This window comes from Podarcis bocagei, assembly GCF_964188305.1.
Source record: "Podarcis bocagei genome assembly, chromosome: 3".
NCBI lineage: Eukaryota > Metazoa > Chordata > Lepidosauria > Squamata > Lacertidae > Podarcis > Podarcis bocagei.
Window position 1 is genome coordinate 66,726,605 of NC_138127.1, and position 16,051 is coordinate 66,742,655.

The 16,051-nt window shown below is 40.4% G+C and overlaps 1 protein-coding gene across 7 annotated transcripts in view; it reads right to left on the minus strand.

Moving 5' to 3' along the window:
• Positions 1–16,051, minus strand: part of SMYD3 (SET and MYND domain containing 3) — a 349,420-nt gene that overhangs the window by 47,920 nt on the left and 285,449 nt on the right. For 6 of the 7 annotated variants that reach the window (XR_014006410.1, XR_014006411.1, XR_014006412.1 and 3 more), the window contains 2 exons: positions 4,000–4,090; positions 1,821–1,995 (listed from right to left, as the gene is read on the minus strand). Coding sequence is in view for 3 of the 7 variants with exons in the window: in XM_081188126.1 (XP_081044252.1) it covers positions 1,821–1,995; positions 4,000–4,090 (266 nt within the window). In the remaining 4 variants the exon portion in view is untranslated. The remainder of the gene's footprint in view (positions 1–1,820; positions 1,996–3,999; positions 4,091–16,051) is intronic. The other variant, XM_081188127.1, reaches the window with a different exon arrangement.

The following is a 16,051-nucleotide window of genomic DNA, read 5'->3' on the forward strand; positions in this document are numbered from 1 at the left end:
AGGTGAGGCGGCAGCGGCAGAATCAACTTGGCTGTAATAAGTAGCTCAGAAACTATGTCACACACCACTAAGCAAACAGGGAAAGAGATATTCGAATGATTGATAAAATTATAATTGTTTTCTACTGCAATCTTTTCCCTGGAAAAGACATGTAGCTTCGATGGTCTGAAGCACCACATTGACAGGTTAAAGGGTAAAAGAAGCATAGCTGAATAGAAGCAGTAAATAAAAAAATGCAAATTAAAAAGGGAAGCCATTTTGGAAAGAAAGAAAGAAAGAAAGAAAGAAAGAAAGAAAGAAAGAAAGAAGAAAGAAGGAAGGAAGGAAGGAAGGAAGGAAGGAAGGAAGGAAGGAAGGAAGGAAAGAGCAGTAGGCAAAATCCTCTTCTCTTACTGACAAGTCTCTTTCACTGAAATTACTATAAAGCCAATATAATCTGATATTTTGCCATTGTGGCAATAACTAATTTCATGGCTAATTCACTTGTTTTAATTTTGTTTGCACTTTTTTATGTTTTCTCCTTCATTCCAGGAGGAGAAACTTACAGAAGACTGGTCATCATGAGAAAAGAGGGGAAAACCATTACGTCCCTTCTCAAAAATGGCCACAGGCGGCAAACCTAAAAGCAACCAAAGGAAACAGCTATGCTAGCATTTGTTTTAAAGTTCACTGTCTCAAAATTCAGTATTCAGGCGAAGGTGCCTTAGTAACCTTCTATCCTATAATGCAATCAAAATGAAAATGGAGCTGCTCCAACCTTACAAGCACTTTAAATTATTGTTAACCTCTGCTGCAGCCCTGCTATTTGAATACTACTTATTCCTAGCAACATAGCAAAACTCCATTGAAGTGGCTGCTTTTCCTTGAGAAAATAAGGGGAAACGGCTATGATGCTAGTGGTGGTAATTGAAGATACCAAATCTAAGGCTGCCCACCATCATTATTTCCTTTTTTTAATAAATGCATTTGGATGAACAAAAGAAAAGAAATGCGGAGGGAAAGAGTACAAAGCTGTATTTTCCCCTTTGATCATCCCGGTCACATTGCTATACTATACAGTTACTACCTGTTTCAAAGGAGAAAGCTTTTCTTTTGATCAAACCATATCAATCGAAACTAATTAGACACCAGGCTAAAACCAGAAAGTACCATAAGGAGTTAAGGAAGAACACGGTGCTGAAGAACTGCCAAAAATATTGTCTCTAAAAATGTACCTGGGAATATAGAGGTTTGTGAAAAGTACACGGGGATCCGAAGCAAAACACTCCAGAGTCCTCCAGGAACGTTTGTGTCATAAACACAATGATCAAACGCACCAGTACATCTCAAACAATCTGCAATTCTGTGTCACCCAGGGCAGAAAAAGTAAACCTATTTTTTTCAAAATGGTTCAGCTGAGGAACAATGGGTTGTAATGTTCCCCTTTTCTGAAGAACAGCTGACATGTTTGATCAGTGCACAAGTTTGAGTTGAGCTAACTACTCCTCACCCCTAATTAGGGTTGCCATATTTCAAAAAGTAAAAACCAGAACACCATGGAAAACCCCAAAGCTTTTGAGCTCCCCCCCAATTCCCCCACCCCAAAAAACATCAGAGTTTCTCAATTGACTTGCCTAAGATCCAGAGCAAAGCACCACCTTTCGGAAATCCCCCCACCTTTGAAATCCTGTTAATGTCCAGACGTATTGCAGCCCTACCCCTAATGCTACCACATAGAATGAACAAATAGTAACATTGATGCAGCCACATTCTTGGTTCATACCCTCTTTCCTGGGCTGAAAGCGAATCTTGCAATAAATGACTGCATTTTTATCTTTTACCTGTAGGGCTCCAAAGTCCTGTGACCATAAAGCAAGGCTTCTTCCAAAAGGCCAAGATTTATGCAGGCGTCCATGGCAAAGTCAAGTACTTTCAGCTGGTAAATGTTTGTGTCTGGGAGGCGAGTGGCATTTTTCTTCAGTAACGTCTGGCATGTCACAAGAGCCTGCTCCCATTCTGACGTTTTTTTGGATTAAGGATTAATCAACATCGTGCCATTCAAACAAAAGCTCATGAAAAATTACTGTCCAAGTTGGTGTCCCCTACTACGTTTTCTGCTAACCAGTTCAATTGTTTTGACTCTGCTGTGTGTGAAGAAATCTCCCCTTGTCTGTCACAAAGCTCCCTGTACTTAGTTTCAGGGGATAATCCCTGGTTGCAGTATTTTCTCCTTCTCTCATAATTCTAGAACCATGAAGCAGAATGTTGGGAGATTCACCACAGACAAAGGAAGTTCATCTTGTGGCTTGTAGTGCAAACAGAAGCAAAACAGAAGGAAATGGTCCTTGCTACAACTGTCTACACGTTTTTTACTAGATACTGAAAGACAGACAGACCTAGAGCATTTGGTGGGGAACCTTCAGCCCATGGACCTAAACAGAGTAGCTTCCAACATTTCTCCAATGAAAATAGGGACCTCCCATTCTATAAAGATAATTTTACTATTTATACCCCACACATCTTACTGGGTTGTCCCAGCACTCTATTTTTTTTTTTAAAAAAGATATTTATTAAGGTTTTTGACAGTAAATCACCAAACACATAAAATACCATCACCAAGACAATGCAAACAAAAAAGAAAGAAAAAAGCAAAAGAGTTAACACAAAATGGAAAAAGATACAACAAAGTCAAATGTCAGAAACCCTATTTCCATAACCTTTCGGACTTCCTCACATCTCCCTTTCATGCGTTCCCAATTATAAAATTATGAGCAGCAATTTATCACCTTGTTTCAACTCTTATTTTGTAATTTTCAAATATTATATCTCCAGCTTTAAATATTTTTATCAGATACTTAAGTAATTAATTTAGACATAATATTAATCCAAGTTTCATCTTTGTTCTTAGACATCACTTATTCTCATATTTCTTTCAACTAAGTTACTGGTGCCATGTTGTTTTCTAACCTGCATCTTCTTAACATTCATACAGCTTACAATAATTTTGTAAGTAGTCCTTGAACTTTTCCCAGTCCTCTTCCACTGTCTCTTCTCCCAGGTCTCGGATTCTGCCAGTCATTTCTGCCAATTCCATGTAGTCTATCAGTTGCGTCTGCCATTCTTCCAGAGTGGGCAAATGTTGGGTCTTCCAATGTTTTGCAATAAGTATTCTTGCTGCTGTTGTGGGTTGTCCCAGCACTCTAGGCAGCTCCGAACATATATGAAACCATAATAAAACTTTAACCATTAAAAAAAAACTTCCCTATACAGGATTGCCTTTGAATGGCTTGGAGGGTTGGATAACTCTATACCCTCCAATATTTCTACAGTGAAAATAGGGACATTCTAAGGAAAAGCAGGACATTCTTGGTTCAAATCAGAAACCGGGATGACTTCTCTAAATCAGGGACGTCCCTGGAAAATAGGGACACTTGGAGGGTCTGAAATAGGCCTGTCAGACCTAGGAAGTGGACCAGGCTGCCTGTTTACATCAACTTTCCCAGGCCTGACATCAAATACAGCATCATGTGCAGAAGCTGCAGCTGAAGGAATGAGAATTATTTAACTGCAGGCAAAATACTTGGGTTTTTTATTTTATTATTTAGCACCATATTCTTAAAAGGTGTCAAATTTTAAAAGTGCCTAGTTTTGCCTGCAAAGTGCACTTGAGAATGCTCCCTATTTTTCCTGGACCAAATCCATGCTGCAAATACAAAGGAATTTGTGGAGGTACAGAGGAGCAATCTTTCTTTGCAGCCCCAGCTTGAAATTTCATTGGCCTGATGTTATAAGAGTTGAAGTGATTGACAAGTGGGTGGCTCCACCCACCTGTTAAGAGTTGAATCTGACACCCCAGCCAAATCCAGTTGCCCACTCTAACACAGGCACTGAGGGCAATCTTTAAGGAACGAAGCATTTCCATATTCTAGAAGTAGCAAGGAAGAAGACAGCTCTTATATGTCCTTGCCTCAAAAGGAAACCCATCTGCTGTTGGCCAGTACTTTGGCATTGAAAGGATACCTTCTTGTGACTTTGGAGCTCCCATTTTATTTATAGCTTCTTTGGCTTCTTTCCAGGCCTGCTCATCACCTGCCAACATGTCAGCATCCTGCTTTGGACAGAAACAAAAGCACGAGACAAAAGCATTTGATTAAAAGAAGAGAAGCAAACAATGCCATCTTGCACCATGCAAATCTGAACAACGAGAAGCAAAAGAAAAAAAAAGTTCCACTCAGCATGAAGTTGGAAAGCAGAGGATTCAATTGTCTTATCCAAGATAATTTGAAGTCTGTATTCAATTGAAGCCAATGGCAAAAGTGTCATGCAACTTCACACATCTGGAATGCACACATTAAACAAAGAGTTGGAGGCTTGCTGGAGCTGTGGTCATGCCACTCTTTGTGAATAATTTCTATAGATTTTCTAACAAATGAGCTTATGATGACAAAGGCCCATGTAGTCCGGCATTCTGGTCTCACAGTGGCCAAGAAGAAGATGTAGAAAACCTTCAAGCAGGACCAAAACACAAGAAGATTCTCCCTCCTGTGGTTTCCAGCAACTGGTATTCAAGTATTACCACCTCCAACCATGTAGGTGGGGTATAGCCGTAATGGCTAGTTGCCATTGATAGCCTTATTTTCCATGAATTTGTCTTAATGGTCATTTCTGTGAAGATGAATATATTTTATGAATATTAATATTTAAGAAGTATGTCAGTCAACTTTGAATGCACAGAAGATTTACGCAAGAAATCACAAATTGGGGAACATCACTTAAATAAGACTGGTCTTCGAATGTACATAAAACAATTATTTATCCTCAAGTGAAGAACTTTTTTTTTTTAATGTCATGTCATTGGCAAGAAACCAACTTTAACAAAGTAAACATGGCATTGTGCTCTCATTATGGTTCAGAATAGTGTTATTCCTTGATATGTGCTAATACTTAGGTAGCTGTGATTAAATACTACACACTCTAGCCTTTATCATTTACTGACACCAGAAGCTTCCTGGCCACTCATGAAGGTATCTGTGATCAATGTTATATCTTAGTAAAATAAAGTATCACACGAATGAAGCATTCACTGAAAATTCAAAAGTATACTATAACAATATTTACTTGGTTGTATGTTTGATTTTACAGTATATATATATTTTAAAAGCAAAAAAAATAAAATAAATGTGTATATAAATCACACTTTTGAAAAAAGCCAAAGGTATCCGTGTTGGCCCATAAGAAAATGATCATATTAAGCCAATACTTTTATTAGGCTAATCAAAATCACGTAAGAACTTCCAAGTACTTTGAAGTGCCACAGCTGGAAACCTGTTATCTCCTCCTACACTCCACCTTAAAACTTAGCAGAGGCAGGCTTAAATATCTTGACAAACATGAATAGACCCCCCCCCCACTATTTTTCTCCATCCCCCTTTTCTTAACATCTAGCCTGATGAAGAGTTATGGGGAACTTGAGAGCCTGCATGGTGTTTTATTACATTCCCGTTTGCCTAATTATTATTATTTAATAGATTTTTATCCTACCCCTCCTCTCAAAGAAGCCCAAGGCAGGAAACAACAAAATAATAATAATAAGAATACATAGGGTGGTGCAGAGCCACTGAAATTAATGGACCTTAGGCATGTTCATTCATATGAATGGGTCTACTCTGAGTAAAACCTAGGCCACATGCACAACCCACAGTTAAAGCATTATGATACCATGTTAAGTAGTCATGGCTTCCCCTAAAGAATTCTGGGAGCTGTAGTTCGTACAGAGGCCCCTGTTCTCCCTCCAGAGCTACAATTATCAGAATTCCCTGTGAAGAGCGACTGATTGTTAAACCACTCTGAAAACTGTAGCTCTGTGAGGGGAATAGAGGTATTCTAACAATTCTAAACACCCTAAACAGATTACATCTCCCAGATTCATGTGGGGAAGCCACGACTGCTTAACGTGATATTATAGTGCTTTAAATGTGACTGTGGCCTTAGCTGAATACCACCAACGATGGTAAAAAACAATCAAATAATAATCTTAATAATTTCATGAGATTGCTTTAATGTTGACATTGCAACATTTGGAAAGCAAAATTTTGAGGCATTTCATTGTAGTGTCTAGAGCAGAAGACTGAACATTGCATCTCAAACCACTTTTTTCCCAATGCATGAGGGACTTTTGTGGTTATCTAGAGGTGGGATTTCAGCCTATTGTCACCGTGATCTGCCCCCACACCTATGTATCTTCATTCATGCACAACATCTGAAAGAGGCTACTGTTAGCCATTATCAAGGTGGAGGTGGAGGTAGAAGCAAACTGCCTACTAAACCCAAAGTGTGAAAATAAAGCAAACCTATTCTCTGCTATATCAGTCTAGCTATGCCTGCATAAGGAGGGACATATAACTTGCTCTGCTTGTCATAGAAAAAAAAATCATACTCAATGAATGCAAATTACGTGAGGGATATAGTAGATAAAATGGGGGGGGGGGGGTGGACCCCTTCCACTAATATCACAAAAATATTTATACAAAAGGAGCTTAGGGATACTAATGCAATTTATATATCAATTATCATCCCAAGAGCACAGAAGTTAAGAGGTTTTAATCTGCATTTCTCACACAGAGGAGGAAAATTAATTACTGTGTGTTCCAAATAATAGAAAATATGTACCCAGAGCCCATATTAATTTCATGTGTAGCTTTGCAGCAACATCTTCCCATTCATGTCCAAAGGGAAGAAATAGGAGGTGAACTCTTGTACTACCCCAAGAGATGATTGTATCAAAATGGCCTTGGCTGCCTTGATATTCTATGACATTCCGCATAAGGAAATTACAAAGAAAGCAGTGTTTCACTTGCAATTCGCAAATGTACTTACCATAAAATCAGCTATCTGATCACAATAAGCTCACCTGGAAATAATTTGGTACAGAATGAAAGCTGCCACGGATAAAAGGTCAGCAGTAGGACAAAAAATATCATGTTGCAGTAGCTATGTCAGTTATGTTAATTGTAAAGATCCAGACACGTTAAGCTTTGCATATAAAGCGAATGAGCTAAGTTTTGCCTCTGTCTAATTCAAAGGGCACAGCATCAATTACAGAGGAGCTGACTTGATGTATGTTAATATAACTGAAAGTAGAAATGTGACCCATAAAAAGTAATTACATCAGTGCAATATCATGGGTATTTGTTTATTTCCAGTATTTATATGCCGCTTTTCAGGGCACAGCCCTCCAAAAGTGGCTCACAATAAATATCTAAAATGATAAAATGTAACTAATACAATCTCAGCACAATCGAGAAAATTGAAAACCAGCAGTCTATAAAACACTATGCAGCTCAGGACAGCAATGCAGACAGAACAGCTTTTGCCAACCTGTTGCCTCCAGGTATGTTGGATTACAACTCCCATCAGCCCAAGCCAATGCAGACACGGCTGAGATAAACATTTTAAAAAGCCAGGAAATTCACCCGCCTGTCCAAATTCAGAACTGATTTAGACAACTAAATGTGGAGTCAAATGTACACAAATGTGGATTCTAATGCTAAAAGAAGGTGGCTGAGTGCAGCAATTTTTGATCAAAAGCAAAACTGATTCATTTGGGGCCAAGAACAAAGAGCTGTATCATACTTAGAGTAGACCTATTGACATTACTGAATGTATAATGGCTATTTTATTTACATCTATTTCAATGGGTGTGTTGAGTATGATGTAGTTGGGATACAACTGCCAGGGGCTTGTGTCAGGTATAGGTCAGCAATTAAAAAACACCAGTGCCAGTGTAGTTAACTCCTTATTCAAAGAAACCAAATCAGTGCAGGCCTAGTGATCCCAGCAAGTCTTCGCAGTAGATCTTGCCACAATTAGGGTATTGTGAAGGCTGAAGGTTCCCACCTTTCCACAGCTGCCTAAGTCCTCTCCCCTCCAGGGTTTTTTGACAAGCAATCGGAGACTGTGTCTGCATGCAACCAACCTCTCCTCTGCTCTTTTTAGTTCTGTGCGTGTTCTGTGTGACTGGTGGTAGGGAGGGGAGGGGAGGGGAGCAGGTTGCAGCACGAGGGGAAAACTTCCTGGCTTCTTCAGAAGCCTGCCTCACCTCTTTCTCCTGGCCCCCTCCTCTCCAGCCTCTGAATCAGGACTGCTCTCTGCCCTGACTTCTTCCTGCTCACTAAACTCTGTTTCCTCTTCTGTCACACCTCCTCCTCCAAGTCTGCTCCTTCTTCTCCCTCTGACCTCTCCTCGATGTTCTACCACCAATCCCCTGACTCTGGGCCTTCCTCTCCTGGGGTTCCCTCGAGGCTTCCCTAGCTGGTGCCTCCCACCACTCTGTTGCATCCAGCTAGCGTATGACAACAACGCATGAGCAGAGCAATTCTGATTCTTTATCAACAATGTGAGTTTTGCCACTTATTTCAGTGTGCCATGTACTTTGCTAATACCAATTAAGAATGGAATTAACTCTAAGAGGCTGAATTATCTTAATTGTATCCAAGTGCAACTTTCCACATTACACTGGGCTGCATTCAATGTAGTGCTGAGGCAGGTTCTCCATCAGCACAAGTATTTCTCCTTGCACAATGGAAATTATCCCTCTCTCCTCCCCTTCCTCTGCACATCCCCTGAATCTATTCTAGGGGTTCCCCCAATCCTCCTGAGCAGATTGGGGGTGCTAGCAGAATTGTTTAGTTAAATACTTCCCATTGTCTTAATCCCAAATTACATGCCATACCCAAAACATATAAGTGCAAGCCAACAGCACTTTGTGATTGAGTGTGGAAAAGAGCTTACCCAACTCTTTCGCTGGCCATGTTCCTCCAGGAACTTTTCCCTTTATGTGTTTTTGGAACCAACCAATTACACACTGGAAATATTGTGGGAGAAGGGGGGTGGGGTGGGGTAGCTACTGAAGCAGGGGCACAGCAGGTGGGAAAGGATTAAACACCCTCTCCCAGCAGCACCTCACTTTCAATTGTGCCCTCCAGAAGCTGCATTAAAAAATTTAAAAGATACATCAAAAGAGACGACCAAGGCAGGGAGCCTTGTTTCATGCAATCCTCACTATTCCAGCTTGCCAAGAAAAAATGTCTCTGCCTTTTACAGAGATATCAAAAGCCAGTGATGTTATAGGCACTGCCATACAGTAGAAAATCATGCCTCTAGCATGACAGCAACCCTCTTTTAGGGGAGAACAGTTCTTCTTAAATTTAGAATTAGTTGTTCTCTGCACCCAAACCAATTCCTTGTTTAAATAACCAGCATTTTGCTCATTTTGGAAAATTTATTTAAATTGAACAATGTAATCCAATTGCTCCGTTTGGAGCTTCGTAGACTGTGAAACATTTTGGAAAAGACTGGTGTGGTAGAAAGCAAGAAAAATATGGGACAATATACCTCTATCATATCTACCTCTGTAATCGTGTGTGGGGATCAGACCTTAGTGTCATGGCCTCCTTCCACTGTTGTTTGGCTCACACAGGTGTTTAACTCACCTGGCTGTTTTCCATTTTTTTTGCTGCTGGAGCCGCAACACTCACTAATAGGGCTCCCTCCTGCTTGCAGGGCTGGGTTCACTCAGGGCTTAATTGTTACTGGCAAGCTTTTCACATTTTTTCTTGTATGGAGGCAAGCTACAACAAGGGCATGTGAATCAGCTACTATGGACTGCAGAAGACCACAATTAGAGCTGATGATATTAGGTGCTTAACAGCGAGTGGTGATGAAAAGGGACTGAACAATGGGGGGCGATGAAAGATTATGATCACGTCAGTTGGAGACCTCTGGGAGCAAAAAGGTCTGATTCACTTTAAGTATGGCTAAACTGACATTTTTCCATGCCTGCAGGATGGGTTGCAAGTGGATTGTAACTGGGTCTTTAAAACTGAGTGGAAAACTAGACATCTAGTAGAGGTGGGGATCTCAGGCCTGGAGGCCAAATGTTGACCTGTCTGGCCCATGGCACTCTCCACAAGCCACACCCCTCACCACACCCTTGTTGAGTGTTTAACTGTCTCTTGCTTGCCTAGATGGAAAGGTGTATGCATATGTAGAACCCTTGGGCATTTTCAGGGCTGGAGTGCTGCCTACGATACAAATTAAGAGTCACATCTATTTATTCTGTGTGCCTCTGACCACATCACCCCCTAGTGTTCGGAATTTTTGGCTTTTTTTAGTTGTTAATATTTTTGTCTGCTTTTTGCTTCTGGGAGGGGGGGAGTCTGAACATCAACAGCTTTTCTTCTGTGAAATGGGTATTTGGTGGTGTCTGTGATGGTTTCTTAGATTTCCAAATGCACCCCGGGACCCCAAAAAAACCCATTATAACCAAAACTGAATGGTGCAATTAAGACCGTTCACAGAATCAACAACCATACAAATTTCATACAACGGTCAAGTCTTTCTAAAAGATATCTGTGTTGGAGTTGAGAAATGCTTTACTGAAGAATTAATGTTGCAACTTGAAAGAACCACCTATCAGTAAATATGTCTGATTGTGTTCATCCAATCAGATGCCTGAACTTAGTCAGTTTGTTGGTTAAGGTTAAATCCCATACCACTGAATACCATATGTAAGTGAAAGTGGATTTTTCCCCATTTATAAGCAATTACTTTATGTGTTGCTAGCAACAACAAAAAATACTTGTTAGTAGTTGTGAAGAAACTAAACCAAACTGCGGCAGGCAGTGGAATACAGAAGTGCCTGGCGTGCTCTGGTCCATGGGGTCACAAAGAGTCGGACACGACTAAACGACTAAACAACAAAAAGTTGTGAAGAAAGGCACTAAGACAGTCCTCAAAATTTTCAAGTAATAATAGCATGGCTGAAATTAAATCATAAAATAATTTTGCTTATTTCAGCATAAAGCTGAGGCCAAAATATTTTTAGAAACATTATAATTATACTGCATGTGTTCTATAAGAATTTTGCCCAGATATGTGTTGATCTTAAGCCTTCTTTAACAGAAGCAATAGCAATGTGTTTCAAACAGGAGCATGTTTTATCACTGCCTTAAGGAACAAAGTAGTGGTGTTTTTTAAATGCAGCACACATGAAAATCTTTACAAGTATATAGATCACAAGTTAATGAGGAGACCATTATTTTGGTTTTGTAAAAACAAAAAACAAAAACTAAAGTGAGCAATGTTCTATTTACATTCTGGAATTATAAGGCTATACATATGGGAAAATGCAGTACAGGAACTGCCAATGTAAACTGCTGAAATGGAGGGTAATGCTATGCAGCCCAATCCTAAGCATATTAAGTGACAGAAAACACCAGCTCAGTTATTAGGGAAGCAGGGGAAAGATAATTCCCTTGCCCCCACCTCTTTTGCTCCCTTGATCTTATGCAACGATATCTTGACCAATACTGCCCAATCATTTGTATATGATATATATTCACTTCTAGATAAGCAGACTTAATTTTGCCTACCTTTCTAAATATATTGTTTGGTTTATTATTATGTAATGTACTTTTGTACTTTTCTGTTGTTAACTGCCCCGTAATCCTCAAATAAGGGCAGTATATAACTTCAATAAATAATAAAAATAAAATACTCCAAGCCCAATCCTTAGCAGCTTTGACCAGCATCAAGTCCCCCTGAGTTCTTTATTACTTACTTTCAATGAACACTTACTTTCAATGACATGTGTTTAGGATTGCAGTGTAATCCTATGCATGTCCACTCAGAAGTAAGTCCCACTGTATTCAATGATGCTTACTCTCAGGTACATACACACTTGTGGCTAACCTGTGGCCCTCCAGATATTGCTGGAGTCCAAATCCCATCTGTCTCACCTAGCATGGCCAATAGCCAGGGGGTTGTATTCAACGCAGTGCTAAGTAAATGTGTTCCATCAGTGCAAGGATTTCTCCCCCTCTCCTTCCCCCGCATGCCCACTACATCTGTTCCGGGGGTTCCCACAATCCTCCAAACATATTTTGGAATGGTGTGGGGCACATACAAGGAGAGGGGGGGGAGCCTGTTGCACTTGCACTAACCCTTGTGCTTCTTCTAACACAAGGATTTCATTGACTGAAGAGTTGTAGTCCACCAACATCTGGAGACTACAAGTCAGCAACCCCTGCTGAATAATAGAGTTGAAAGGGACCCTGAGGATCATCTAGTCCAGGCATAGCCAAACTCGGCCCTGCTAATGTTTTGAGACTACAATTTGAATCATCTCTGACCACTGGTCCTGTTAGCTAAGGGTGATGGGAGTTGTAGTCCCAAAACATCTGGAGGTCAAGTTTGCCTATGCCTGATCTAGTCCAACCCCCTGCAATGCAGGAATATGTGGCTGTCCCAAATGGGGATTGAACCTGCAACATTGATATTATCAGCACCACGCTCTTACCAGTTGAGCTATGATGTTCTATTATAAATGTATTATAAATCAATAGTATTGATTTATAAATGTATAGTTTAATTGCCCAGCTGTAAATCAGATTCTTTATTGACAATCCAAATGCAAAATATCACAATAGCCTCTCAACTGTTACAGTAAATCAAGATAAAGTTATAAGATACCATTTTAATGAGAAAAGTGTAACAATAAATGCTGTTTCAGTAACTGGCTATAACAGAGGACAGGGCTAGTCAACACAGACAGAATCTAACCCTGTTATATGAGCAATGCACTCAAAGATAATCATGACTTTAAACCTGTTGCCAGAGCATTCTTTGGGTTGTGTAAAGAGACACATAAAGGAGGATTATATCTTTTGTATTAATTAAATCTCCAAAAGCCATATTTCTATAACACCGAATCATAAGGCAAATGTAACTTTTTGTTAACTGAATGAACCTTCACAGATTAAGACTGCGTCATGAATGTGCTTACTATACCCGTTGAGTACAGTGAGATTTACTTCTGAGCAAACATGTCCTGCCATTGTTAATATGAAAGTAATCTCTTTTATACATATACGTTGTAATGAAATACTAAAATAATAATCTTATGGAGCAGCTCTCTTCTACACAGCAGTTTTAAGAGTATTAAGTTGCTAAATAGGGGAGATGTTATCTAATGAATGTGTTAGGATTAAAATAATACGGTGTATGATACACCAGACAAAAGCATCTTTTGTTCAGGCCTGGAAATCTTTAGAGGGAAAGGGAGACATTTTGCAGTATATTTCCATAAAATTATGTAATTTGTGTTAGCTAGTTAATGAGATTCTTCACCACCTTAGGAATTTTTTTCACTTTTTTTCCTTTTTGGTAAATAATACATAAATGTTTCAAATTTCCTTTTAGCAAAATGTAGAGAATACAATTTATCTTACATGTAAAAAGGGCTGCTCTTAACTTAAGATTACATCTCATCTTATCTTCAAAGCTATGATATTACAACGGGTTCTTCTTGGAGCACAGGTGGGTTTTTTCATCACTCCTTCCTACTGAAGGTTGTGGCCCAGGAAGAAAGAGAATACTGGAAGGAAACCAATGGCTGCGTAGATGGTGTTGCCGGGAAAGGTTTGGCTTCGAGGACCATGTTGTCCACTTCTTTGAGAAAGGACTGCTGAGTTGCACCTTACAGCGGTTGACAAGAATGTGTTTGCTAAGAGTATTGTGAACCCAATTAGGAGAGCTTTAAACTAAACCCTGAGGGGGAGGGAGACAATATTACAGATGACAGGGGAACACTTGGAACTGGGGATCATAGCGTCATTGATGCCCAGGAAAGTGAGGTGGTGCTCCAGAAACCTGCTAGAGGACAAGAAACTACAGCTGGAGGGAATGACTAATGTACAGAGTCTGGAAAATAATCAATATGAATTTGAGTTCTTAATACAGGATGGCAAATATTATGTAATAGGCTTTACTGAAACCTGGTGGAATAAGACTCATGACTGGAATGTAGAAATTGAGGACTATAATCTATTTAAAAGGAACAGACCAAGCAGGAAGTGGGGGGAGGATGTGTACACTTGTGAAGAGATCAATGACCTGCAACATGGAAGGCAGGTGGATAGTATATGGGTAAAAACTGTAGGAGAAGGAAACAACAGTGACCTTACTGTGCATGTAGAAACCTCTGTTTTTTTAATTGCCAAAATGTAACCTACTCTACAAAGGTAAGAGTTGCATCTATTGCCTCGGCCACTTTTACCCCCTGCCCCAACCAGAACTAGCATGCTGGGCCTTGAAGCCTGCCCTTGAGAAAATGTAATCAGGCTGGAAAAAAAGGTTCCCCCCATCCCGAGGCTTTTTCATTTAGGGGAGAAGTTGTAAGTGGAGGCGTAACAGAAGTGCATAATGTTTATGCAGATAGATAACCTTTTCTCCCTTACTTAAAATATTAGAAGTTGGGGGTCCCCCAATGAAATGGGTAGTAGATTCAGCACAGACAAAATGAAGCAGATCTTCACGCAGCAGATAATTAACAGTATGGAATGCATTCCCACAATATGTGGTGATGCCCACTATCTCACATAAGGGGGTTCCTGGAAGGAACATGGGTCTGTCAGTAGCTCATTAGCCACCATAGCTAAATGGAGCCTACATACTTCCGAATACCTATGATTCTATTTTGCTGCCAAGGAGTGTGGTGGAGTCTCCTTCTTTGGAGGTCTTTAAGCAGAGGCTTGACAACCATATGTCAGGAGTGCTCTGATGGTGTTTCCTGCTTGGCAGGGGGTTGGACTCAATGGCCCTTGTGGTCTCTTCCAACTCTATGATTCTATGATTCTATTTTTTTGCTACCAGTTACTCGGATCTACACAAAAAGAGAAGACCATTGCCTTCATGATCTGCTTGCAGGCTTTCGAGACACAACCAGATTTTTTTTTCTTTATTATTAAATCCATATTAATGAACTCAGTTTCTCAAGTTCCTAATGACTGCTTTCTTCCTGATACCTGCCTATTTGTTGTTGTTGTTGTTTAGTCGTTTAGTCGTGTCCGACTCTTCGTGACCCCATAGACCAGAGCACGCCAGGCACTTCTGTCCTCCACTGCCTCCCGCAGTTTGATCAAACTCATGCTAGTAGCTTCAAGAACACCATCCAACCATCTCATTCTCTGTCGTCCCCTTCTCCTTGTGCCCTCCATCTTTCCCAACATCAGGGTCTTTTCCAGGGAGTCTTCTCTTCTCATGAGGTGGCCAAAGTATTGGAGCCTCAGCTTCACGATCTGTCCTTCCAGTGAGCGCTCAGGGCTGATTTCCTTCAGAATGGAGAGGTTTGATCTTCTTGCAGTCCATGGGACTCTCAAGAGTCTCCTCCAGCACCATAATTCAAAAGCATCAATTCTTCGGCGATCAGCCTTCTTTATGGTCCAGCTCTCACTTCCATACATCACTACTGGGAAAACCATGGCTTTTACTATACGGACCTTTGTTGGCAAGGTGATGTCTCTGCTTTTTAAGATGTTGTCTAGGTTTGCCATCGCCTTTCTCCCAAGGAGCAGGCGTCTTTTAATTTCGTGACTGCTGTCACCATCTGCACTGATCATGGAGCCCAAGAAAGTAAAATCTCTCACTGCCTCCATTTCTTCCCCATCTATTTGCCAGGAGGTGATGGGCCCAGTGGCCATGATCTTCGTTTTTTTGATGTTGAGCTTCAGACCATATTTTGCGCTCTCCTCTTTCACCCTCATTAAAAGGTTCTTTAATTCCTCTTCACTTTCTGCCATCAAGGTTGTGTCATCTGCATATCTGAGGTTGTTGATATTTCTTCCGGCAATCTTAATTCCGGCTTGGGATTCATCCAGCCCAGCCTTTCGCATGATGAATTCTGCATATAAGTTAAATAAGCAGGGAGACAATATACAGCCTTGCCGTACTCCTTTCCCAATTTGGAACCAATCAGTTGTTCCATATCCAGTTCTAACTGTAGCTTCTTGTCCCACATAGAGATTTCGCAGGAGACAGATGAGGTGATCAGGCACTCCCATTTCTTTAAGAACTTGCCATAGTTTGCTGTGGTCAACACAGTCAAAGGCTTTTGCATAGTCAATGAAGCAGAAGTAGATGTCTTTCTGGAACTCTCTAGCTTTCTCCATAATCCAGCGCATGTTTGCAATTTGGTCTCTGGTTCCTCTGCCTCTTCTAAATCCAGCTTGCACTT